The sequence below is a fragment of the Rhamphochromis sp. 'chilingali' genome (assembly GCF_963969265.1).
Source record: "Rhamphochromis sp. 'chilingali' genome assembly, chromosome: 3".
Lineage (NCBI taxonomy): Eukaryota > Metazoa > Chordata > Actinopteri > Cichliformes > Cichlidae > Rhamphochromis > Rhamphochromis sp. 'chilingali'.
The window spans coordinates 2,182,925-2,210,166 of NC_137931.1; the positions used below are offsets into that span (position 1 = coordinate 2,182,925).

The 27,242-nt window shown below is 42.2% G+C and overlaps 1 protein-coding gene across 1 annotated transcript in view; it reads right to left on the reverse strand.

Moving 5' to 3' along the window:
• Positions 1-965: 965 nt before the first annotated feature.
• The window catches only part of LOC308393465 (muscarinic acetylcholine receptor M4-like), a gene marked incomplete at its 5' end in the record, with an annotated part of 49,428 nt that continues 23,151 nt past the window's right edge, over positions 966-27,242 (reverse strand). Inside the window, 4 exons of the mRNA XM_080877237.1 lie at positions 966-1,258; positions 1,358-1,553; positions 1,946-2,100; positions 4,006-4,604. Of these exons, the coding sequence (XP_080733363.1) occupies positions 1,157-1,258; positions 1,358-1,553; positions 1,946-2,100; positions 4,006-4,604 (1,052 nt within the window). The 3' untranslated portion in view covers positions 966-1,156. The remainder of the gene's footprint in view (positions 1,259-1,357; positions 1,554-1,945; positions 2,101-4,005; positions 4,605-27,242) is intronic.

Consider the following 27,242-nt stretch of genomic DNA (forward strand, 5'->3'; position numbering starts at 1 on the left):
CCTGAAGCTTTTGAAGAGTCGGGATGTGGAAATTTCAACATCGCTTGAAAAAACTGCCAGCCAGCAACGTCCCTCTCACTGGTAGGCTAAGTGATTTTTAGCCAGTTACAAGTTGAATCTGGGAGTTGGGGTTGTTGGCTAAGAGACCGTCATTATGCGAGCTAATTTGCGATGTGCACTGGTGGCTTGGCCTTAGATACTTGCTTTTTAATGCACCCTCTCAAATTAATTCACTGCGTGTTGTGCCATCAGTTAACCCTTCACGTGCCAGTTGTGTCATGAGTGCCCAGGGTTGCCGACCCCTACTCTACGCACTGTTCTTGAGATAATCTGAATCTGACTCTGCAGAAAACTGCCAACCTCTATACACTATGCACCTGAGCATCCGCTCTCTGATTTTACATGGCCTACAACTTCTTCCCAACTTGCTGTTCTTCTCAATGCCTTCAACTTTGTTATAATGGGGGTGGCTGTAGCTCAGGTAGTAGAGCAAGTCACCTACTAACTGGAAGGTGTCAGGATTTGTGTGCGGATGCGAAGAAGTGACCCAAACGCAGGACTCGTGGATAGTGATGAACAGAAGATGGTTTATTATAAAGAGTGGATGAACAGAAGATGAACGAACACTGACTGGCTGGATAACTGAGAGCACACACGGGAACGATGACATCAATGACACGAGGTGAACAGAAGGAAACTGAAGACTTAAATACTCTGAGTGATGACGATGACGATTGGAGACCGGTGAGTACACAGCTGAAAAAAGCGCTTGTGCGAATGGGTGTGAATGGGTGAATGAGGCGCTTTGAGTGCTCAGAGTAGAAAAGCGCTTTATAAGAACCAGTCCCTTTACCATAATACCACTAAAAGTCAACTGTGGAATATTTAGTAGTGAGGAAATTTCATGACCAAGCACAGGTGGCATCCCATAATGGTACCATGCTGGAATTCACCGAGCTCCTGAGGGCAACACTTTCTTTCACAAACGTTTATAAAAGCAGTTTGAGAGTAGGCTCTGATTGGAACAGCTGAATTCAATGATTTGGATAAGTCAGTGAATACTGTTGGCAATGTTAGCTATGTGCAAAGCTGTTCAGTCTTTTCACTTAATTTCTCTATGGAAATACGTATTTAAATAAAAGCAGTTGTATACATTTTAGACACAGACCTCAGATGTTATTTGGTTGTTGGAATTGTCCTTTGGTTCTCTGGGGGGAATAAAAGCTGTGGAGGAATCATTGGAGCTCTCTTTTTCTTCCTAGATAGATCAGACAGATAAACATAGTAGCCATGAAGTTTTCAACTGCTCACATGTTGTAGCCATAAGCACTCACTTCAAAGAATTAGTAGATGGTACCTGTGTGAGTCTTGGCTGTGCCAGAGGCTGAGGTTCAGCAGCTTTTGATTCATCCACTTTTCCATTCTTCACAGCATCCAGTGCAGTGGTGGTGGAGTCCAAACTGAGTTTTGGAGTTGAGTGGGGACTGGCATGAGGACTGGTCTCATTGTTGTTGTTCTGCTTCAACAGGTGACTATTCATTAGGCAGGGAGTTCTAGGAAAATGACACGTACAGTAACTGTTGTATTAAACAGAAATTTAAGAATGAATTGGTTCAAAATCTATATAAATGTGATAAACGTGTCTGGCTGGATACATAGATAAGTTTGACATAAATGTCTACCACTTTGTCTACATTATAAAATCCAGAATGCTTCATTATAGATTTATTTATTGTTAATACCCTCGGTTTATTTTCCATGTTCTAGATACCATCAAATTTTAGTTAAGAGCAGCTATATATATAAAAAATCCAACGATACTAGCAACCTGCAAAATTTACTTTAAAAAAACTTTCTCCATCTTGTGGCTTGCATTTTTGTTGCTCGTCTTAAAGTAATTTGCAAGATATGCGAATGAAATAATTGGATTCCTTTGATGTCTTACTTCATTCCCTTCTTTTCTTTCTTCTCCGGTTTGTGTTTGGAGACCCTGCTCCTTGAGGCCAGGGAGATATGGATGTATAACACTGTCATGATGATGACAGGGAGATAAAATGCTGCTATTGCTGTTCCAAATGTCACAGCAGGATTAGAAAGGAACTGCAGGAAGGAAAGAAAGGAAAAATGTTACATAAAGCAAGTATGGTCAATATTTTTACTACATTTACAGATACAATATACATCATGTACCAGAACTTTGATTATTGTTGTATTTGTAAACTCACAGAATTAGTTATAGCATTTCTCCATTAAAGTTAATCACAGGTAAACATTTAAGAGCTGAGGGAAAAACCACGTTAGTGTAACAATAAGAATCCTAGCTGAGGTTGACTGGGGTAGACTGAAAACAGATAACACTGTTTATAAACTCCAGACCAACATCATTATACGTTATGGAAGCTACCTCTGCCAGCTGGGGGTATTTTTACTCCCTCTTGACTACTTCCAGGTATCTGAGCTTTTATTACTGATTCCCGATTACTGAAAGGGAACTTCATGAGCAGGCCTTTTGTGGTTTGCATTATTAATGACAAATAGATGAAAATCTGTGAGGCCTCACATTTTAAACTAACAATTACTAAGGATTTTATTCAGAATAATGAAAGACCATTCAATAATAACCTTTACAAAACCTTGCAGTCATTCATTACACATGAAGTTACTGATGGTTACAGCTTCCAAAGACAAGTAGGAATCTGACTTTAAGGAACTGAATTTATCTTTCCAGGATCTTACTGGTTTCTCTAATTGCTGTAGTCAAAGGAGCTTGCAAAGAAAAGCGTCTGGACTTCTTTAAGTTGCTTGAAGACGTTTCACCTCTCATCCGAGAAGCTTCTTCAGTTCTAAGGTCAAATGGTGGAGAGTCCCAGATATAAACCTAGTGGGAGTATCCCCCCACAGAGGGACAAAAGGACCCCTGATGATCCTCTAATCGCCTGAGCCAAGGTGTGAAACTGGGTGTCGGTCACAATCAGCCAGAGTTTCGGGTGAGCTCATTGTGAAACCTGGCCCCACCCTATCATGTGATGTCCTGAGGTCAGATGGCCCAGGATGTGAGTGGGCGTTAAGGCGTCTGGGAAGGATCTCAAAACTGGATTATAGATGGCAGAGACACCAACTCTCTGCTTTTCTTAGCAAGCTCCTTTGACTACAATGACCTGGATGACTGAGAACCTTCACAGACATTCTGAACAAATGCAAATTCCAAGATACATTCAAACAACATGTATACAACACTGGTCAAAAGGTTTAGAACCCCCCAGTGTTTCCAGTTATTTATTGCATTTCGAGTCACTCGAGTCCAGTGAATAGCTTGAAATAGTATAAAGATAACTGAAGTGCAAGAGGTTTTAAAAAAAAGGTAAGGTTACACAGAATTAGACAAAAAGGCCTTTTTAGGGAACTCAAAATGTATTTAAAGCTGTTCTGCAGCAATGGAGGTTGATCGAGTCTTGAAAGCTGGTGCTACTAATTCCAATTTTTCTGGATTGGGCAGCAGGATTTTTGTATTGTTTAGACATTTTTTTAAACAATACGATCAGGCTTTCAAACCAAAGAACTCATTACCAGCTGTTATACTATACAGATCTGTATTTTAATGGGTTGTTAGCCACTTTCAGTTTGTTCAGTGAGATAATGTTATTGTTCTAGTTTATCAGTTTGCATCTTAACCTTTTTATTACCAAAAACTAGAAAAGCTATCAAGACTGCCAAAATCACTGACATCTCTGGCAGTCACAGCTGAATCAAGAGTAGGCTAACAGCACACAGTGGACAGCAGGACACTTCTACTAATAATAACAAAATTAAGTTAATTATAATGATTCAATGGAGCCTTTCTGTTCAAGTAAACTTAAACTTACTCGAACAGAAAGAGTGAAAAACAAAGTCGATTTCTCAGTAACTTTGTAGACTCTGTGTTTGTTTACATTGCACTTCCTCATTCCCTGCTGTATCTGATCAATAGGATTTTATACACAACACTGTACATAGATTTTGTTGTACCTGAATATAACACTCTCCAGGTGGCACCGTTCTCTGTCCAACGATGAACTGCCAGAACAAGATGGCAGGAGCCCATAAGATGAATGACAGGATCCAAGCCGCTGCAATCATTAATCCTGCCATCTTAGTTGTCCTTCTTGTGGGATACGTAAGGGGTTTGGTCACACAGAAATATCGATCGAAGCTGATAATTAACAGATTCATCACAGAGGCGTTTGACACAACATAATCTAAAGCTAGCCACAAGTCACAGACCACCGGCCCAAGTGGCCAGTAGCCAACAATAATGTAGACTGTATACAAATTCATACTGAAAACACCGATGATCAAGTCAGCGCATGCTAATGAAAACAGGAAATAGTTATTGACAGTTTGTAGGTGACGGTTCACTTTGATGGAGAGCATGACTAAAATATTTCCTGTAACAGTCACAAAGCTCAACGATCCTGTAACCATAGCAATAAAAAACATCTCCAAAGCTTTGTATGGACTTCCTGTTCCCACTCCACTCTCAACAGCAGAACAAGATGTTGAATCATTGGTGGATATGTTGCAGGATGTGTTGGAGAACAGGTCAGTCGTTTGGTTGAGCAATGAGCCTAAAAGAAGAGAAAAACAAGAGGATCGATTGAGAGAAATACGCACTGTGCTGCTGTAAGGTAACAACAACAAAAGTTGATTTTTTTAAATGTGGGAGACGGATTTAAACACCCACAGCAGCAGCTGGGTTTGTGACAGATCAAAATAGAGAAAGAAGGCTTTGCTTTCTAAACAGGGACAGTAAGAACATTTAGATGCAAAGTGGAAAAAGTAACAAGGTGATGACATCAGGGTAGACAGCTACATATAAAAACATTTACAGCTGTTTGAATTTAAAGAACTTAGTTGTAAACTTATTAGCTTCTCAATCTCATTATCCAGTATGTTCTGTCACACACACACACACACACACACACACACACACACACACACACACACACACACACACACACACACACACACACACACACACACACATCTGTATCTTGTGTATTTTTTTAATGTTGACGACCCTTTGTGTTTTTGTTCTTATTGCATCGCTTTTATTTTTGCAGCCTTTGTTTTTTCTTTCCCCTGCTGGTCACCGTTGTCATTGCTGTGTTTCACATGTTTTGAGTAATTACTTGGACCGTTTCTCCCATTCTTCTTTACAAGCTCCATCAGGTTGGATGGGGAGTGTTGGTGAACAACCCTTTTCTAATCTCTCCAGAGATAATACATTGAGTTCACATCTGCGCTCTGGCTGGGCCACTGAAAGTCCTTTGTTATCTTGGCTGTGTGATTAGGGTCGTTGTCCTGTTGGAACATGAACCTTCTCCCCAGTTCATGGTCCAGAATGCTCTTGAGTAGGTTATTATCAAGGATGTCTCTGTTCATCTTTCCCTCAACCCTGGCTAGTCATTCGCCACGTCATTGTAAGGATGGGCACCACTGTCAATAAGCACCTATGACTGCACACCAGCCCACCCAGCCAGCTTCATTGTCAAATATGCCTAACATCTCATCTCGCTCATGTCTGCACTTCCTCTGTGTCCTAAGCAAGAATAACCTGGACCAGAGGCTGCTGTCCTTCTATCGCTCCTCAGTGGAGAGCATGCTCTCCTACTGCCAGGGTGCTTGGTACGCATGGGTGACTACTGAGACAGGAAAGCTCCACAGAGGGTAATTAACACTGCCCAAAAAATCATTGTCTGCCCTCGGGTCAATCAGACTCACAAACAGCTTCTTTCCCTGGGCCATTCGGATTGTTAACAAACACTAACCTGCCACACCCCCCCCCCCCGCCTCCCCAATCTGACCCATGATCTGAGTAACCGCCGTTACTCAGGCCACACACACTGACTCTATTCGGACCAAGTCTTTTTTTCTTTGCACTACCTTCACACACTTTGCAACCTGTTCTCTAATGTGTGTCCGTTCATCATGTGCCTTTCTTTTATTTTCGTATACATTCCTCTTGTTTTGTATATATTTCTCCTGGCTGTTATTTATTCCTGTCTACTATTTATATTTTATTCCAGCACAGTTGGTGTGGAGCAACCTCAATGTCATTGAACATGTACAATGACAATAAAGGGCTATTCTATTCTATTCTATTCTATTCTATTCTATTTTGCTAAGTGGCATTTTATACCTGAAATTAGTTAAAGGTTTTCAGAATAACTTTTTTGTCTACTCTTTAGACATTAAACATTGTGTCCCACAGAAAGAAAGCAACACTGAAAGTTCTGCCCAGCTTTGTCCAGGAAGATAAAACACACAGTTATTCATGAAGGGTTTGATCCATCCAGCCACAATTCTTTAAAAGAAAAATCATTTATATGGGTTTGGGTAGCAGGGACAGCAGCAGTCTTAGGAGCTTATCTGGGTGAACATCGAGATGTTCCCAAGCCCCCCCAGAGATATCATCTCTTCCCTAGTCTGCCCCTGGACCTCCTTCCATTTGGACACCTAGGAGGTGCATTATCCAGAGGTATCCGAGTCAGATCATGGAACCACCTCAACCGCCTCCTTTCAATGTGGAGGAACAGCAGTTCTACTCCAAGTCCTTCTCGAATGACCGAACTCCTCAACCTAAGAAAGTGCCCAGCCACTCATATCATGCCTGCGACCCGATTCTACCCAGAGCTCATGAAGTAAGGGTAGGAATGTAGACTGACCAGTAAATCGACAGCTTCACTTTTATGCTCAGCTCTCTCTTCTGCAAGTTCCCACCTCATGAAGCCAACAGAACCACATCATCTGTAAAAAGCAAAGATGAAATCCTGGGAGACCCTCCACCACTTGGCTACCACAACAGATTGGCACAGCATATGCATCAGTGCAAGTGCCACCCCAATCCACCTGTCAATCTGTGTCTCCCTTGTGAACAAGACTCTTGAACACCTCCACTTAGGGCAGTACTTATACCTGACCCGGAGTGGGCACGCCACCCTTTACCGGCTGAGAGCCACCATTTTGCTACGCCCAGCAATTCTGTCCTTAAAAATTATGAACTAAATTGGTGACAAAGGGCGGCCATAGTGGGTTCAAAACCACCGGAAACGATGGGTGCTGACTTAATGCCGACAATACCAACCAAGTTTCTGCTACCGTTGTGCAGGAACTGAATGGCCCGTATCAAAATACTTGACAACCTATACTCCCGAAGCACCACCCACAGGAATCCCCCAGGGACCCGGTTCTTCTCCACAAAACTACAAAAAACTGTTTGAGCAACCCCCACCCACCCTGAGCCAATCCCTCAACATGTTTGTACTCACTGCTGATATTGACGTCATATTAAATAATGTTTTGCTTTTTAAAGTAGTTTGAGAACAATTTGAGAGCCACTGCACCAATCCTGATTCTGAATGCACTGATGAGGTGGTCAGCTGTATCAGATGCTGCAGTCAGGTCTAAAAAGAGTACTAACAACAACACTACTACACTGCACTTATTAAAATGTCATTCATACCTCTCAGTAGAGCAGTTTCTGTACAGTGCTTCCCCCCTACAGTCAGAATGAAATTATAAAGTAAGTTGTTGCCTTTCGTGTTAATAGACTTTTTTTGTATATAGCACTTTTCTACTCAAGCATCTCACTTTTACACAAGTACCCAGTTTTCCTTCTGTGCCTAAGTGCTTTCTATCTAACATTCACACTGCGATTGGATGCAACTTAGGTTTCAGTATCTTGCTCAAGGATAATTTGGCATGACCAAGACACGCTGACTACACTGGATTAAGCATTTATGCAAAATTACGAACACTATAATAGTTTTATTTGATTTTGGCGAGAAATCAAGTCAAGCTGATCTAGAAAGTCTTACAAATCAGATAATCTCAGTACGACTTCAAATTTCCCAGTGTGAATCCTATTGGCAAATCTCATATAGGGTATGCGATTTAAGCTGTTTCAGCCTGCATACAGATGCTGCTCCCTCAGTAGGCTGTTTTTGCCAACCAACCTCCTTTCATGCTAATCATGCTGTTTCTGACTTAATTTTTTTCTGCTATCATGGATGCAGACTGTGTTCTGTGAGGGAGTCTGCTATCCTATCCCCGCATTAAGCTTTCCATGTATGCCTGCAGAAAGGGAGGGGGAAGGTCTCTGAGGCAAGCTGACAAAGGGAACACACAGCTCAGACGCTACAGTCAAATAATGTGTGTGGACAGAGCAGATTGTTGTTTGGTGAGTTCATGTTCAATTTGGCATTGTTGTTTAAAAGAAATAATATATTAACATGTGTATTAGTTGTATGTTAGTAATCTAGCTAACAAATTAACAGTACAGAGTGAAGCTAGATGACTAGAAATCTAAGAAGCCAACATGTGTGTGAGTTCTGAGGGACCACTTCAGCTCTGCGCTCCTCACGGGGAGAACATTGACAGCATGATCTCATCACAGACTACATTTCACTTCTGTGTGGACAACACTGTGCCCCTCTTGAAGGTAGAGTGTTTCTCCAATAACAAGCCCTGGATAAGCCCTGAAATTAATGCACTCCACAAGGAAAATAAGAGAGCTTTTAGATCAGGAAATAAGGAGGAGGAACTGAGAAGGAAGAAAACACCTACAGGAAGACGACGGAGGACCAACTGCTGCAGAATAACATCAGTGGGATTTGGAAGAGGCAGGAAATAATTTTAGGTCACAAAGCAGCCAAACGCAGTATGTGAGAACACAGGGCTGTGTCTCTGACGGGCTGGTCTGCTGTACTGGGGCCCTGCAGGAACGGTGCTGGGACCCTCTACACTGCAGACTTCTCCATCAGGCTGCTATCTACAAACGTTTTCCGATGACCCTGTCATAGTTGGCTTCATCACAGGTGAGGACGATCAGAGTACTGATGGTAGATTCAGGACTTTGTGAACTGGTGCCAGCTGAACCATCTCCTGATCATCACGGGGAACCCACCACATTGAGATAGTAGACTCTTAGAAGTACCCGGGTGTTCACCTGAGCAATAAAGTGACTGGAGTCACAACATGGATGCTCGTTACAAGAAGGGTCAGAGCAGACTCTACCTGCTGATGAGACATCTTTTGGAGAGTTGGGATGTGCTCCTAAAGACCTTTTTTGACTCTGTGGTGGCGTCAGCCATCGTTTATGGCATTGTCTGTTGGAACAGCAGATTATCTACAGCTGAGGGGAAGCGGTTGGATAAGCTCATCAAAAAGGCCAGCTTTGCTCTAGGATGCCCCCTCGACCCAGTGCAGGTGGTAGAAGACAGAAGAACTATATTTGAAGAAGAAAAATAATATCTCTCTTGGACAATGTCTCCCATGGGATTCATGAAGCTGCAGCAGACCTGCAGAGCTCCTCCAGTGACAGACTGCTGAACTAGATGCACAAAGAGGCATGATCATATAGCAGCTGTTAGACTTTATAACCATCACTGCTTCCAACACACACAAAAGGTTGTTTACATCCCACATTGTAAATATATGATCCTATTTATTTTGATATTTGTACATATAGTGCCGCAGAGCTGTGCACCTTTCTCCTCTTTTTTACACGTCTGCTCCTAATCTTATTGTACATGTGTATAGTGACAATAAAAGGCATTCTATTCTATTCAATTCTATTCTATCCCTGCTCTTATTTGCAGTTTTTCAATTTTCTTTAAATAGTCTGTCTTTGTTGTTTTTAAGCACAAATATACAACACTTTTTGTACATCTTTTTTTTAAGTATCCTACTCAGATGCACATTTCTTTGAGTCTGAGCGTGGTATTTTTAATACTGTACAGTATCTTTCTTGCTTTTTTCCCTTATGTTGTAAGTTTGCCCTGTACAGTCTCTTATTTCTTGTTTTTTATTTTAAAATCTTCACTTTTGTGTGAACCTGCATGCTTGATAGGCCTGTCACTTTGCTGCTGGAACATGTGAATTTCACCAAAAAGGATATTTCTATTGTGTTCTATGCACACAAAAGAACAAAATAATCTTGAAATGTGCACAACAGGCTGATGAGAGGTATTACGACGGATTTCATCACTACCATCTCACACACTCATATATACATAAACAGCATTCCTGCAACGAGGCTCCAGACAGAAAGCTGCTGCGACTCTTGAACACAGGCGCACACATATGCATTCCACTAGTAGCAACTATCAGAATTCCTTTTGTATCAATGCTGAAATATTCATCTAAAGGAATTTATATTAAATTATACAAGCACAGCTGTTCACTGGTTTTATTCCTTATGTGCCTACAGCAGCTGCTGTATTTGACAGGAAATCTAAATATATATTCCATAACACTGCGTAACATTGTTTCAGGCTGACTTTTTAAAAATTGTTATGGACAGTCTATGTACAGCTGTACAGAGTACAAGCTTTGATCATTCAAACAAGGACAACACTGTCAAATAATATGGATAACTTTTCTTATTTTAATTGAACATGCAACTTAAAAGTTGCATCTTTCAATGGCAATGACGCCTACAGTGTGGTGACCTTCTGAATCCAAGTACTTCCATGGCTGGTATACCATTTAATGTCTTCTCTATGTTTCATGTAAATGTGCTTTCATGTGGTTCTACATATAACGACTTTTGCAGGCGTCTCACGTAAATGCTATTAGTATACATGAAACAAACAGGGGTAAAAGACAACCAGAATAGTCCAGAATAGTGTCCCAACACCTTCAATTATTGGAGACAGTTTAAATTAATTTTGTGAGCAGGACCACACATCATACGTTCCCCTTCTAGTTCTTTGTCTGTAGATATTCTCTTGCATTTGAAACTGTTTGTTCTCCTATCGACAACTAATCCTAGAAGAATCCTACTTACCCTTTTAATATGCTCACTATTGTCCCTCAGACCATCTGGCGAAGAACTCCATAGCCTATTTTCATCTCTTTCATGCTGTACATGAAACCTAACAAAACCTCTGACCAACATGCCCAGGATGCAGCAGAGCGGCAGAACACCACTCCTGACACATTCTCACTGCCTGAGAACATCTTGTTGCATTGTTTGGCCTTGTTTCTCCTGATGCGACGCCACTGACATGTTATAACTTGTCATAAGACAAGGATGCATAGTGGTTGGAGAGGCTATACCCTGGTGGAAAAGCAACACCATTCAAATCGCTCTTGAGCAAACTGGCAACCCTCTATCTCTCTCCTCGTTTTCTTCTTTACAAAATACATCAACAGACATTCCCAGCACCGGAAGGCCAATTTCTTTCTCTTCAGTCCCTTCTTTATAGAATTCCTCAACTAATATTCACCCCAGCTCAGGATACTTCACAACCCAAAAACTGCACATCCACTCACACCTGCTTAGCTCCAGCTGCTCCTCCAAAACCCTAAACTACTGAGCCCACACTATCTCTAGTCAGGGTGCCTGTCGGGATGACTGTTGTTGTGATTTGGTGCTGTATAAATAAAATTGAATTGAATTCATTGACTTTGGATGTTGCTACTTTCAGTTCTGTTCTTTCTGTAGATGTGTCCATCCCCGCCAAATTGATCACACAATCCAACTCGCCCTCAGTAACTACCTATCCCGTTTCAGGCTTCAGTGCCCACGGGGAAACTCATTTGTGTAAATCTCCTCCTCCAAAATTTACTCTGCCTTTTTGCACCAAACAATAGCTGCTCCCTCTTTTTGGACACCTCTGCAGTGCTCTGCCCATAATTCCTCAAGGCTATTCTTTAATTTCTCACTGATTCCAACTGATTCCAAATAGCTTTTCCCAGTAAAAATCTGGCTTTGACAACATCTCCTTGAGGTAACTGTTGTTTGGATTTGGCAGAATATAAATAAAATTTAATTGAAATAAACTGAGAATCTCACCAGCTTGAATGACATCACCTTCCATGATGATCAGCTGTCAAAAGCTGATAGTCTGAGCCAGAGGTGGGACCAAGTCATTGTTTTGCAAGTCTCAAGTAAGTCTCAAGTCTTTATCCTCAAGTCTCAAGTCAAGTCTCAAGTAATGTCAGGCAAGTCAGAGTCGAGTCTCAAGTCACTGGTGTAAAAGTCCGAGTCAAGTCACAAGTCTGAAACTTTGAATTTCAAGTCCTTTCGAGTCTTTAAAAAAAACAAACGAAAAAATAATGTTGCAGTTATGCTAAATGTAAATATTAGACCATGTAATTTTAAAATCTGTGTTTTTCTCAACACATGACAAAATAGTGAACTTAGAAAATATACACAAATTGTGAAATTGCACCTCTTTAAAATGCAGCTCAATTAAACCTAGCTCCAAGAATAATTTTCACTGACAGTTCTGAGATAAGCTGCATGTCATTCTTGGATGCGGTTGTAGGACCGGCTTTAAAATCGCATGACAAAAATATCATACATATTAAAAAAAACTGCATCACCAACGTAGCCTGTACAACATTTGCTAGTTAGATGAAGTCAGCTATCTCATCGTAGCATATTTATATGCATATTTATAATTATACGGCTCTTGGAGTGAGTGCATACACTCATGAAGTTTAGTAACTTCAGGTCACTGCAACAAGCCCAGGTACAGTTTACCGACGGATGGGTACAGGACCTTGAAATGCACCGTGTAGAACGAAAGACCATCGTACGTATCATAAGTTTACCAGTCTCACAAATCGTCATCATAAATACACATTCATTAACCGTTTATTAATAGGACCTTTGAGCTTAACGGTAATTAATTAGTAGTGGAAATAATTTCTGGTAGCATCACAGAAATGTAGCAGTAACAATAATATTGTATGCTGTAATCGTACTGGGCAATTAGTGATACAAAAAACCTGTTTTATCCTGTGAATAAAAGTATGTGTTTTTGTCAATGTACCATAATAACAGAAGCGAAACGCAATATTGTGTCAGGACAATTCACTATTTATGCACAATAAATAAAGGAGCATAGCGCCACAATTTCTGTTCAGCGCCAGACTTGCTTGTAACCTATATCACCAATTATGTTATGAAAATGACGTATTAACTACAACAGCAGACTGACCTTTGTGTAAATGCTTGGAGCAGACTAACCTGTGAGCTGGAGTGTTCTGGGACGTTATATTTGATCTTTGAATGGCTGCAATCCAGTCGCCTCTTTGTTACTTCGGAAACATGGCTCGAACAATTTCTCTTCAACGACGTAATCCGATAACAACCGATCTCTTTACCCGTCGGCTTCCCGTGGCTATCATGCGACCGGCTATTGCAGTTAATAATACAACGGCTTCTTGACATTTTTGTGTTTCTTTTTATCGCTGTGTGACTGATTTTAATTGAAAGCCTGCGTGCGCTAGTACCGCTTGCCACGAGTTCCCAGAATCCTTTGCGGTTCTACCCGTGAATGACGTCACATTTTCAATCTCCATATAATATGCATGTTAGATTTTATATTTGGGGTAAAATATCAAGTCTTTTCAAGTAAACCGGTTCAAGTCCAATTCAAGTCCCAAGTCATTGGTGTAAAAGTCCAAGTCAAGTCACAAGTCTTAGAACATTTTTTCAAGTCAAGTCTAAAGTCATAAAATTAATGACTCGAGTCTGACTCGAGTCCAAGTCATGTGACTCGAGTCCACACCTCTGGTCTGAGCCCTAATGCTGCACCTTCTGCTGGTTTTAAGTGTTATCAGGGTAAATGGCCTGTATTTATATAGCGCTTTACTAGTTCCTAAGGACCCCAAAGCGCTTTACATATCCAGCCATCCACCCATTCATACACACATTCACACACTGGTGATGGCAGCTACATTGTAGCCACAGCCACCCTGGGGCGCACTGACAGAGGCGAGGCTGCCGGACACTGGCGCCACCGGGCCCTCTGACCACCACCAGTAGGCAACGGGTGAAGTGTCTTGCCCAAGGACACAACGACCGAGACTGTCCAAGCCGGGGCTCGAACTGGCAACCTTCCGATTACAAGGCGAACTCCCAACTCTTGAGCCACAATCGCCCCTAATAGGCGATATACAGAAGCCTTTTCCTCTAATAGGCTTCTGTATATATTTTGTGCTCCATTTTCGCCTCCCAAGACAAAACTGTCTCCCATCACCTTTGTTCATTTACAAAATCTAACCAGTAGTCGCTGCCTCACCTCACAAAGAAGGTCAAACTAACCAGCCAGGCAGCTCCATTTCCATATTCTATTTTAAGATAAATTCGTCCCTATGTCCTTACAAGGCTCCGTCCATTATCCTCATCCTCAAAGATTCCAGCAAACAGATCCTTTGTTCATCACAAAGTCTGGGCACGTCACTGCCAGATTTTTGTTCTTCTCACTCTTTCATCAAGTTTTCTCGCTGCCTGGAAATTCTCATGATCTCTTCTGTGGCCCTTCCTTCTGCACTGATGCCACCCAGATCTCATGAAGGCATCCTGATCAAGGTCATGGGACATATGGGTCATCACAAGCCTATCAGTTATATATTTGCAACAATCTTCAAGACCTTTGTAACGCGCAATCATCACTGCTTCTAAGGAATGCCTTTTTTGATTTGGATTTTGTTTGAGGTTAGCGCTGTGCAGGGTATACCCCAACTCTCATCACATGACAGCTGGAACAGCCTCTACCCTTACCACAGAATTAGATAAGTGAAATGAATTTTAGATAGAAAGTTGGTGTTAGAAATATGTTCATTTGTGTACAAAGTCACAAAGCCTAGCCTATTTTTATCAGACTTGACTGAATCTTCTGTATATGTAGATTTTTATGTTCCCTTAAAATTTGAAATGAAAATACATAATGTTTTAAAATATTTGTACAAATAAGCTCATTTTAATATGGCTGCTATGGCTGTTGAGTAATGAGAATGTTTTATAGGAGTGTTCAGATTTCAAGCCAATAGCCCATCAAGTGAGGGATTTACCAAGGAGATGCTCTGTCCCCATAGGCCTGAACCCCCTCAGTGAAATCATTGACAAGACTGGCTATGGATACAGAGTATAGAATGGAGCAACCTTTAACCACCAATACAAGGATGACATCAAGGTGCATGCCAGGAGTGAACGTGACATTGGTTCACTGATCCACACCACAAGGATATACAGCAACGGCATCTGAACGTCATTCAGACTGAAGAAGTGTAGTCAGATGGTAACAAAGAGAGGGAGGGTAGTCAGAACTGAGGGCATCACACTACCGGAAGGCAACATTGCAGACATCAAAGACAACTACAAGTACCTGGGCAACAGGCAAATGGAAACCACAAAGAGGCCGCTTGGAAAACTGAAACCACCAAGTACCTGCAGAGGGTAGGCAAGTCCTGAGGAGTCCGCTGACTGGTAAGAACACCTGGACCACACGGTGATCAGACACCTTGATGATAATAAGCTGACTAAAGGAGGAGATAGAAGCCACTGACATCAAGACAAGGAAGCTCCTTACCATGCATGGAGGGTTTCACCTCAAGTCCAGCAACCTGAGGCTGTACACTAAGTGAAAGGAAGGAGGACGGGGACTAATGAGTGTCAGAATCACTGTCCAGGATGAGACGATGAACATCCATGAGTACATCAGGAAGATGGCCACAACTAACCACGTGAAGAAAGAACCCCGAGAAAGAAGAGCAAGAGGAGGAGCCATCATGGAAGGACAGGCTCCTGCACAGTATGTACCACCAGTAGACAGGAAGTGGCTGACATACAGAAATCCTACCAGTGGCTGGACAAAGCTGGACCCAAACACAGCACAGAGGCACTAATCATGGCAGCACAGGAACAAGCTCAAGACTCATTGAGGCTGGGGTCTATCACACCAGGCAAGACCCCAGGTGCAGGCTGTGTAAAGATGCCCCTGAGACAATCCAGCACATAACAGCAGGGTGCAAGATGCTAGCAGGCAAGGCATACATGGAACGCCATAACCAAGTGGACGGCATAGTGTACAGGAACATCTGTGCCAAATATAGCCTGGAAGTCCCGACGTCAAAATGGGAGGCGCCCCTTGATTATGACCGAGCTAAGATCCTGTGGGACTTCCAGATATAGACGGGTAAACAGGAACATCATCTAAGACAGGGACTCTAATCTCAGGTGTGATTTCTGAGGCTGGTGACTCGGATTAATTTATCCTCAGTAGCAAAGGTGACTCTTGGTCTTCTTTTTTGCCATGTCTCAGTGTCAAATTTGCATCTTTGTGAATGTCTCGTTTCCTGCTTTACTTTGGGGTGGGGTGGCTGTAGCTCAGGAGGTAGAGCAGGTCACCTACTGATTGGAAGGTTGGTGGTTCGATCCCTGTCTGCATGCCAATACCATTGGGCAACCCCAACTAACCCCAAGTTGCTCTCCGATACAGTGTGAGTGTGTATGAATGTTAGATTGGGTGAATGAATTAGTTGTAGTGCTCTGAGTGCTCAGATAGAGTAGAAAAGCTCTATATAAGAACCAGTCCAATTACTTTGACAGTCGTGTTTTCAGTTTTCCTTCCTTCCCGTCTTCTTATGTCAGATTAGTCCCAGTTGTGTTTCCTTCCTGTTTCCCATTTCCTCGTGTTGTTTTTCTTAGTCTGTTGTCATTATGTATCCCATGTGCTATTATGTGCTCTGTGTTTCTTGTGTCCCTGGTAACGTCTAGATCCCTGTTTTCTAGTCTCTTATTTCTCAGTTTTCCGGTTTCCAGTCTAGGTTTAGTTTCCTGTTTTGGTTTTGTTTGTTTTCTGCTAATAAAGTTTTTGAGTTTACGTCTCTGTATACGAGTCCTGCATTTGGGTCCTTTATCCTGCCTGCCACAGCACTAAACATGACAATAATAAATAGCATCCCTTGGAAATGTTGCACTGTTTTTCTCTCCTATAAACTTTGTAATAAATTGCTTTACTCTCTCGTCCTCAGCAGTTGTACTGTCATCAGTTTCAAAAGAAACATGAGGCCGCCTTCATAATCCATCCGCCTTTCTGGGGGTCAGCAAACCCAAGCACTGGTGTAGATGTCAACTTCTCAATGAGGGTCTTGAAAGCTTCCTCACATGAGGGAGTCCATTTCTCATTAAAAGGGCGGTTCAGGTTGCTGTTTGATGGTGATTTGTGGTATTTCAGCTTCCTGGCAGGAACATAACCAGCTGTCAAATCACTCAATGGCCTTGCAATTTTAGAATAATCTTTGACAAACCTGCGATAATAACCGGTGAAGCCTAAAAATGACTTCAGTTCTGACAGGTTTGTGGGTCTGGGCCATGTAGTGAGTGCAGAGATTTTATCAGGATCTGTCTCCACTCCCTTTTCTGAGATAATGTGTCCTAAATACCTCACTGACTTTTCGAAAAAGTGACATTTTTCAGGTGAAAGTGTGAGACCAAATTCTTTCAGTCTGTTTAGAACTCTCAGGGGCCTTTCTTCGTGTTCCTCCAAAGTATTGGAGAATACTATAAGATCATCAAGAAAGACCAGTACTTCCTTGAGGTTCATGGAGCCCATGCATTTCTCCATAACTCTTTGAAAAGTGCTTGGAGCATTTGTGACTCCTTGGGGCATCCTGTTGAATTCCCAAAACCCAGTGGGTGTGACGAAAGCTGTCTTGTGCTTATCCTCTTCTTCAACCTCGACCTGGTAATATCCAGACTTTAAATCCATAACAGAAAACCATTTGGATCCTGACAGATCTGTAAATGCCTCCTCTATATTGGGCAAGGCATAAGCATCTTTGATTGTCTGGTTGTTCAACTTTCTGTAATCCACACATTGGCGAATCTGCCCATTTTTCTTTTTCACAACTACAATTGGTGAAGCAAATGGGCTCTCGGACTCTGTAATAATGTTGCTGTCGCACAGCTGCTCCAAATGAAGGCGGACAGCTTCATAATCAAAGGGATGAATGGGCCGTGGCCTTTGTTTGAAGAGTGTTGGATCAGAGAGCCGATCCTGTCTTTCCACTCGTTTGACAGGGGTGAGTCACCAAAATCGAACTGAATTTTGTCATTTTGTGGGTGGTGTAACACTGAGCATGTTTCTGCTCTGAACTTCCAGTTCGATTCCTACATTCAGACCTTGCAGGAGAAACTGAGAGTGGGACAGATATCTCTGTCAAAGGTCAGTGAGCTGGCAGAATGATATTGTGAGTTGTCTCATTTTTTTAGGAGAATGGGAACTTTAAAGGATGTGGGCCGTGACTTTGACATTACATAGCTGGAAAATACCTGCCAGAGAAGCATGCATGCAGATTTCTAATGAGAGGGGCATAAGTACAGTGCTCAGGAATGGTCATTTGCTTATTGAAGTCCTCATACAAGATGTTGAGGGCATTTGTACCAGTGAGGACTGGAATCTCTGAATTTGCTCTAATATCTGGGACAATTAGGGCTAGAACAGTTACAACTTTATCCTCCCAGTGAAACTCTGTGGGAAAGTGATGTCAACTTCCCCAAGATAAGGGACAATTTGGCCTGCAGCACCTTAAACCTCTAACAGATCATCTAATGGCAAAAGAAGATGAGAAGGTAAGTGGGTCAACTGAAATGATTTAGAAATTGTGGTAACCTGAGACCCTGAGTTGATGAGGCAACTATGTGGTAGTTCCCCAATCTTAACCTCTGCAAGAGACCTTGATCTGACTAGTCCATTTGGAAGGTGATTCGGAATGGATTCAACATGTTGTCGTTTACTTTGACATCTCTGTTCTGACTTGGGACTCTTTTGAATGTTCTTGGTTCCCGTATATCCCATTACAGGAAACTGCTCCAGTTTAAAGCTTGACCTTGGGGTGGCTGTAGCTCAGGTGGCAGAGCAGGTCAGCCACTAATCAGGAGGTCGGTGGTTCGATCCTAGGCTGCCTCCTGGCTGCATGCCAAATATCATTGGGCAAGATACTAACCCCATGTTTGCCTACTGGTGGTGGTCAGAAGGCCCGGTGGCGCCAGTGTCCGGCAGCCTCGCCTCCGTCAGTGCGCCCCAGGGTGGCTGTGGTTACAATGTAGCTGCCATCACCAGTGTGAATGTGTGGATGACTGAATGTAGTGTAAAGCGCTTTGCGGACTAAGTAAAGCGCTATACAAATGCAGGCCATTTGACCTTGCTGCTGGGCTTTCCATTCTTCCTGTCTGGCTTTTTAGTTCTTTGAACTTTTGATCAGCCACAGCCTTATTTATAGCATTTTTGCAGTTCCTGGCTATGTGACCGTCTTCACCTAAAACAGAACCAAGCCATAGGCTCAGCTCTCACTGGGGTTTGTGGTAGAACTTGGAGTCTCAACCACAGGTGCGGGTGGCTCTTGTGTTTTTTCCATTGCTATAACTTGTCGCTTTCTTTGCTGTTTAGGTGGTTTTGTTGTCAGTTCCAGCTGCAGTTCTGCAACCTGCTTCTTTAGACTCTCAGTTTTAGAGATATAGGCCTGCAATACACTTGCACTTGAGTCAGTGTGATGTGGGAAGTCAGGAACAGAATGCATGTGCACAATAGGTTTTGTCTTACTAGACACAAAATGACGTTGCATCCTGTCCAGTTTAGAAGCCCTTCTGTCTTCCTCAGTCCTCAGCTCTAGCAGAATCTCTGCAAACTCAGGTGTGGTCTTTTTTTTTAGTTCCAGTTGCAGGACCAAGTTATGGCCCCAACAACCCCGTTTGAACTGCTTTAGCAAATGTCAACTTGCATCTGCTTGAATCACACCCTTCCTGCCTACAGCAGTGTTAAGGAGAGCTTGCAGCCTCTGTAGATAATCAGATGCTTTCTCGTCTGGATTTTGATTTGTGTTCAGGAACCTGGCAAATATCTCCTCACCATCCTCCATAAGACCACATGCAGAATCTAGCAGCTTGACATATTCTCGTGGATGTGCTAAATAACCAAGTTGCTTCACAACATCTGATGCTGGGGGAAGAAGACTCTCTAGTATTTTCCTCCGCTGAATGTCAACTGGAGTGCCATCACTGAACATTAGTTCAACATGCAAACACCATGTTTCGAAATCCACTTCTCCTGGGGGTTTTGGCACCCAGCCTGAGAATAAACGTAACCATTTGGATTGGCTATCTGTAGTGACAGAGTAATTTCTGATTACATGTTCCACTACTGTATGCTGTATCTCTGGTGGGTTAGTTACTTCATCTGTCACCACTGGAAGACTGGTTGGAGTAGTCTTTGGTTTAACAAATCTACAAGACTGAGATTTAGCTGAATGGGTGACTGGCTGGGATGTAAGGGGCCGTCTGTGGTCGTACTTCAGCTTTGCTGTCTTTATCAAGGGTGTAGTACTGTGGTCAGAATAACCGTCAACGTCAGTTTCATCACTTGAGTCAGTCAAAACAGGGTCTGACTCTGGAGTATGATGCAGTTCTGACCTTTCAATGCGACTAGCCTGCCAGTTTACATTCTTGTTGGTCACATTTTCAATCTCAAGGGGAAATTCTGACTCGTTATCACCCATCGTAATATCTGACTCAAACTCAGCAATAACAGTTTCCCCACACTCTGTTTATGCATTTGGGACCCTCAGATTCCTTGTTACCACCCCATACTTCTCCAAGGAAGCAATAATATCAGTATCAGAATCTAGACTAGTAACTCCAGTAATACTGATGGACCGTTTAACATCCACCCCGTAGTTCTATACCAAATCCATCTTATTTCAATGTTGTCTTAATTGAAAGCTTATCACAATAATCACACAATCCCAAATTTAACTAAAGTGTGCAGAATCCTGTAATTTCAATATTAGCTGTACCTTTTCGTGGCTGGCTCACCACAAAAAGGTACTATGTAACACACGATACTTTACCACTACAGAATGTAGAGAAAGTTAGGATCTTAGGCTTATGTTCTCTAGGAATCGGCTAAGGAGCGAATGACACACAGCTAAAAGAACAGTCAACATTTATTCAAAACAAAACCATAAACAGTCATTCAACAGTTCACAACAGTTCCAGTAGTCCATATTTGTCAGTCCGTGTATTCAGTTTCATAGTCCAGACTTCAGAGTTCAGGATTCTTTTTAGTCTTTTCAGTTCAGGTGTGTGAAGTGTGTGTGTAGGGTGTTAATGTTAGTGGTACTACCCGGGTAGTGTATTGTTTTGAGATCTCATAAGCTTATCTGTCAAGAAGTAACACAATTGTCACTTCTAAGCAGGCTGGAAACCTTCCTGCATCACAGCTGGGGATCCTGAATCCTGGTTCGCAGCAGGTGAATTTACTGGCCTCGCTCTCACAATTTTAGACTCCAACAAAAAAACAACCGGAAATGAACAGAAACCACAAAAACAGAGGTACATCGGCATCAACAAAAAGTGTCCGCGTTTCCCAACAAGCGGAAAAGTAAAATCCAATTTCGTGTCTTCACTCATAACCTTTTTTAAACAAGGATTAAAGAAAAACTCTCGGTGAGTAGCTCCAACCAGCATACGTAGCCTTAGCGTTGTTCTCCTTCTCTACATCAACTCAAGTTCACAAGCACTAAACAATCTCATAGTGCCACCTACTGACATTCTTTGGGAACAGCAGTTCATTTTCATGAGGCAAATTTTAGGTGGGTTGCAAACACAAACTGTTAAAATCCTTGAAGTGCAGGCTGACGAGGAGAGGCAGCGATCAGTGGTTTAAATAATTTAAAATCCTTACTCTTATCCATCCTTCTTGAAAAAAAAATCAGAAAACAGTTTTATTAACGGCAGTTTAATGTCCACCTGGTCCTCACTCAGTTTTTAATGCAAATGTGCTATCGTTTTTTTCATCAGATTTTGGGCTTAGTTCAGATAAAATAATTACTGTAGCTGATAAATCCCACAACCGCTTCCGTCAACATGTTGATGTCATCAGAGCTGCGCCGAAACATGTCCCAGTCTGTGTCATCCAGTGTATCCTGCAGCGCGGCCACTGAGTGGTCCATCCAGCGTGCGACTTCCCTCCTGATTGGTGCTTGCTGCTTTAACCTTACTTTGTAAGCAGGCATAATCCACCCAACCAGAAGCTGTGGGTGGATAGAAACATCCACGACACTCTGAGATCGCACACCGCCGCCTACAATGAAGGGCTCCGGTAATATGGACCAATACAAGGCTGCATCTTACAACGTGCGCAGCGCGGTCAGAAAGGCAAAGTGGAGCTACGGGGAAAACTGGAGTCACAGCTACAACAGTGCGACTCTAGGAGCCTGTGGAAGGGACTGTGGACAATAATGGACTACAAACCAGCTTCTTCAGTGATGAATGCAGACGCTTCACTGGCTGTTGAGCTTAACATGTTTTATGCTCGCTTAGACGCTGCAGCAATTAAAACAAGAAATGGCTCAGCGAAGACAACACCTTCATCCTCACAGAGCATGCCATGAGGAAAGCTTTCAGGAGGGTGAACACGAGGAAGGCACCAGGACCAGATGCAATCCTTGGTCGGGTCCTGAGAGCCTGTGCTGACCAGCTAGCACCGGTGTTCATGGAGATCTTCAACCTCTCCCTGGCCCAAGCTGTGGTTCCCACGTGCTTCAAAGAGTTCAACAACAGCCCGCTTGCCACAATGATTACCGCCCAGTAGCACTGACTTCAATTGTGATGAAGTGATTTGAAAGACTGTGAAGAGATCACATCATTTCTTCACTTCCTGCCACCATCGACTCACTTCAGTTTGGACTAATCGTTCCACAGACGACGCCATAGCTCACCTGCTCCACACATCCCTGAGTCACCTGGACACTGGCAGAGGGAATTATGTTAGGATGCTGTTCGTGGACTACAGTTCAGCATTCAACACAATAATTCCCTCTAAGTTTTTCACCAAGTTGACGGATCTAGGACTCAGCTCATCACTGTGTCAGTGGATCCTCAACTTCCTCACAGACAGACTCCAATCAGTGAGGGTAGGAAAACAAGTCTCCCCCTCCATCTCACTCAGCACTGGAGTGCCCCAGGGCTGTGTTTTAAGCCCCCTGCTGTACTCACTGTACACTAGAGCCGGGCGATATGACCAAAAATATTCATCACGATATACATTTGAAAATTTGCGATAACGATATAACTGACGATATAATTGACACGAGACAAAATACTTTACAACTCCACAACTTTATTAGTGCAAAAAAAAACCCCATCAATGTATTTTCACTTAAACAAGCAGCTGTTTTTTATGTGCATTAAAGTTATATAAACATGTAACAGTGCAAATGCAAATTCCTCGCTGACAGTTTAACCAAAAGGCATTTCCAGTGGAAACTGGCCGACATATCCTCTGTAACAGTTGGTGAAATGTTAGTATTTGACCACTAGGCGGAGCTCTTGTAATGATAATGTAACTAACTCATTTTATTTTGTATGTTTTATTTTTGTGTTGAGCATGTTAACATTTTCCTTTTTTGCCTACCGGATTGGTGTACAGTTAATTTGATACATGGAAAATAGCCGGTTAATTTTGTAAATATAAGGTAAGGGCAGAGGTCACTTCCTGTTTTGGGAAGTAAGGTCAGAGAAGCTGCTCATGGTGACGGTCTAGCCGTGTGAATGTTAAAGAAGAAATAAGTCCTAAGTTCCAATTACACCGGTTTGTCTACTTGCAGGCCAAAGTGGTATGTTTGTTTATATTTTGTGAATTTTATATTGTAATATGTTTTAATGCTGAAATATAATTTTCTTGTACATTTGTATTCACCAGTTCTACGGTGTACCTGTACGTTAAGAGAAGCACAGTAAACATCAGTAAAGAAGAACTCTCGTGTCTCTCGTGTATGTGTACAAGCCGGCATAGTAGAACACTCCACTGCTCCGGAGAAGGCAACGAGATGGTTGGACCGACGCTACTAGCAAGAGACGCTACTAGCAAGAGAAGCTACTAGCAAGAGAAGTATCACATGCTCCAGCAAATGCATTGAATACGTAAAGAAGCAAGCTAACAAGTGAAAGATAGTCAAGCAAGCACAAAAGTCCGTGTCTTGGAAGTAACAAAGCACTTGTAAATTGTTATCAAGCCTCAGCTCCATTTGAAATTCAAAGTGACCTTTCATACTAAGGAGCAGCTAAAATCAAGATTTATCAAGTAAATGTTAAAGTCAAGTGAAAATACTATGAAGACAACATGGCAGATGAAAATGAAGATGCAATACAGCCCACTGAAGAAGAAAGTGCTGATGATAATTTTCAAAATGATGAAAGTAAAGAGCAGACAAATGGAGAAGAAACTCCACAGTGCTCAGTATTTACTGAAGGCACACAGTCAGAAAGCTTACGCAGAAGCCAGCGCACACGCACTCTCACTGAAAAGGGACAATCCTTACAAGAAGCCAAGTTAAATGACTTGACAAACAATTTTGAGCGAGTTTACAAGAAGTGGAAATACCACATAAACTTATTTAAAAGAATGGTGAAGAGTAAAGACATTGAGTTAATACCTGAAGCTGTAAGTGTTATAGACACTAGTATGACTGACATCTGTAACATTCATGATGAGATCAGAAAAATACAAAGTCCTGATATTGAAATGCGCAGAAGATGTGATGTGTGCATGGCTATCAGTGAAACTGCCAGAGCAAAGGCTCGGTGCCTTTTAGAAGAAGATGGTGATCCAAATAGTATACCCTGGCCTGATTCAGAGTCCGTGTATGACAGCAGTTCATCCAGCGCTTCTTCAAGGATCACATATAAGTCAAGGTCTATCTCTGGAATGTCAAAGCAATCATCTCTGGTCACACTACAACAAAGACAAGAAGCTGCAGCTGATGTAGCAGCTACAGAAGAAGTCATTAAAATAATGAAAACACAGCATCAGTGTGAGGAAAAAATCAGAGAACTTGAAGTTGAGGATGCAAGGAAAAGAGCTCAATTTCTAACTGAGAGCACCTCAATAAAGACAAGGTTAGATGAAAAGAGAAAGGAAGTGGAACTTTTGAGAGAATTGCAAAAGCGTAATGCAGCACAAGCAAGATTGAAAGTGTATGCTGAAAGTGTGAATAGTGAGGATGAAGACAAATCTCCTGTTCATTCCCAAGTAAGACAAGATAGTTCCGTCCCGCAACCAAGCTTTCCAAATGTGAACTCGAAACCATTCATCCCATCTGAAGTTAGAGCTCCGCAACAAACTGCACCTCTCCGAGCCTCTGTCCCTCAAACAGCAATTCGTAGTGCAAATGAAACGCCCTCCACTGATCTTGTAAGGATGCTCGCTGAAGCTATCACTGCAAACAGAATCCCAATCCCAGAACCTCCAGTCTTCACAGGTGATCCACTGCAGTATAATGACTGGAAGTTGTCTTTTCAAACATTAGTTGACCGCAAGAATCTGCCAATTCAAGAAAAGCTATTCTTCCTGAGAAAGTATGTTGGAGGTTCAGCGAAGAAGGCTATTGAAGGACATTTTCTGGTTGGAACAGACACCGCTTATCATGCTGCCTGGGAGATACTCAACGACAGGTTTGGAGATCCCCTTGTGATAGGCAAATCATATCGTGACAAGATTCAGTCATGGCCAAAAATGAACAACAAAGACACTAAAGATCTACGTGAGTTTGCAGATTTTCTAAGCAGTGTTGAGTCAGCCATACCTTATGTTCAAGGTTTACAAGTTTTGCATGACTGCGTGGAAAATCAGAGGATAGCTGCAAAGTTGCCTGATTGGCTAAGTGCACGGTGGAACAGAACGGTGACAGAGTTTCAAGATGAACACAGAATGTTCCCAGATTTTAGTCATTTTGTCAAATTCCTGAATAAAGAAGCAAGAATTGCATGTAATCCTATCACTTCTCTGCCTGCAATAAAGCTAACTGAACAAGACAAGCATGCATTCAAAGACAAGCCCAAAAGAAACTACATGCTGAATGCTAAGTCACTTAGTACAAGCTCTAGTGAAAGGACAAATGTCACATGTCTCTTTTGTAAGAAACCTGGTCACACGCTTCAGAAATGTCGCAAGATAATGGACAAGTCAGTTGAAGAGAGAGTAAAGTTTGTGCAGTCTGAAAAACTGTGCTTTGGTTGCCTCAAGACTGGTCATAACTCTAAGAACTGCACTTCCAGAAGTGTGTGTGACAAATGGCAAAAGCCTCACCCAACTTGTCTACATCAAGACAGAGAGAAAAGAGACAAGGAACAAAGAAAGAATAGCCAACAACAATTTAAGGCTAACCAGGAAACAGAGGTTTCTGAAGTACAAGAGCAAGTATCTAACCAAGTTACATCCAACAGAGTTGTGCAACAAAAGTCAAAAGGTTGTACTTCCTCAGTTGTCCCAGTTTATGTATCCACTGTGGATGAACCAGAGAATGAAAAGTTAGATTAGATTAGATTAGATTAGATTAGATTAGATAGAACTTTATTAATCCCTCGGGTGGGTTCCTCTGGGAAATTCGATTTCCAAAAAAGCACAGCACCGACAGAAGTTACAGAGTTACAGAATATTATATATATATATATATATATATATATATATATATATATATATATATATATATATAATACACACACACACACACATATATATATATATAAATACAGAGACAATATAAATAAAATATACGAAGGGGATAAATAGAATAAATAGGAATAAAAATAAAAATACAAGTGAATTGCACATTTCAAGTATTGAGTCTATTGCACCGTTGACTATTTACAAAAGTATTGCACAAGGTATTGTACAGTGAGGTGCAGAGGCACTACAGCTTAGTTGTTCCCCCCTGCTTTGTCCTCCTGTTTCCCCTCCCTCTCCCCTCCAGGGAGGAGTTAAACAGTTTGATGGCGTGTGGGACAAAGGAGTTTTTAAGTCTGTTAGTTCTTGTCTTTGGGAGAAGCAACCTGTCACTGAACAGACTCTTCTGGTTGTTAATGGCCGTGTGCAGAGGATGTCTGGCATTGTCCATAATGTCCATCAGTTTCTTTAATGTCCTTTTCTCTGCCACTGTCACCAGAGTGTCCAGCTTCATGCCGACCACAGAGCTAGCCCTCCTGATCAGTTTCTCCAGCCTGGATGAGTCCTTCTTTGCTGTGCTGCTCCCCCAGCACACCACAGCATAGAAAAGTACTCCAGCAACCACCGACTGGTAAAACATCCTCAGGAGCTTCCTGCAGATGTTAAAAGACCTCAGCCTCCTGAGGAAGTACAGTCGGCTTTGGGCTTTTTTATACAGGTGCTCTGTGTTGCATGACCAGTCCAGTTTATTGTCCACCCACAGCCCGAGGTACTTGTACTTGTTGACCACCTCCACCTCCTCCCCCTCTATCTGAACCGGCAGTGGACCTGCTCTAGACCTCCCGAAGTCCACAACCAGTTCCTTAGTCTTTGAGGTGTTGAGTTGCAGGTGGTTTGTGTGACTCCATGCGACAAAGTTCCTCACCAGACTTCTGTACTCCTCTTCCTGATCATCCCAGA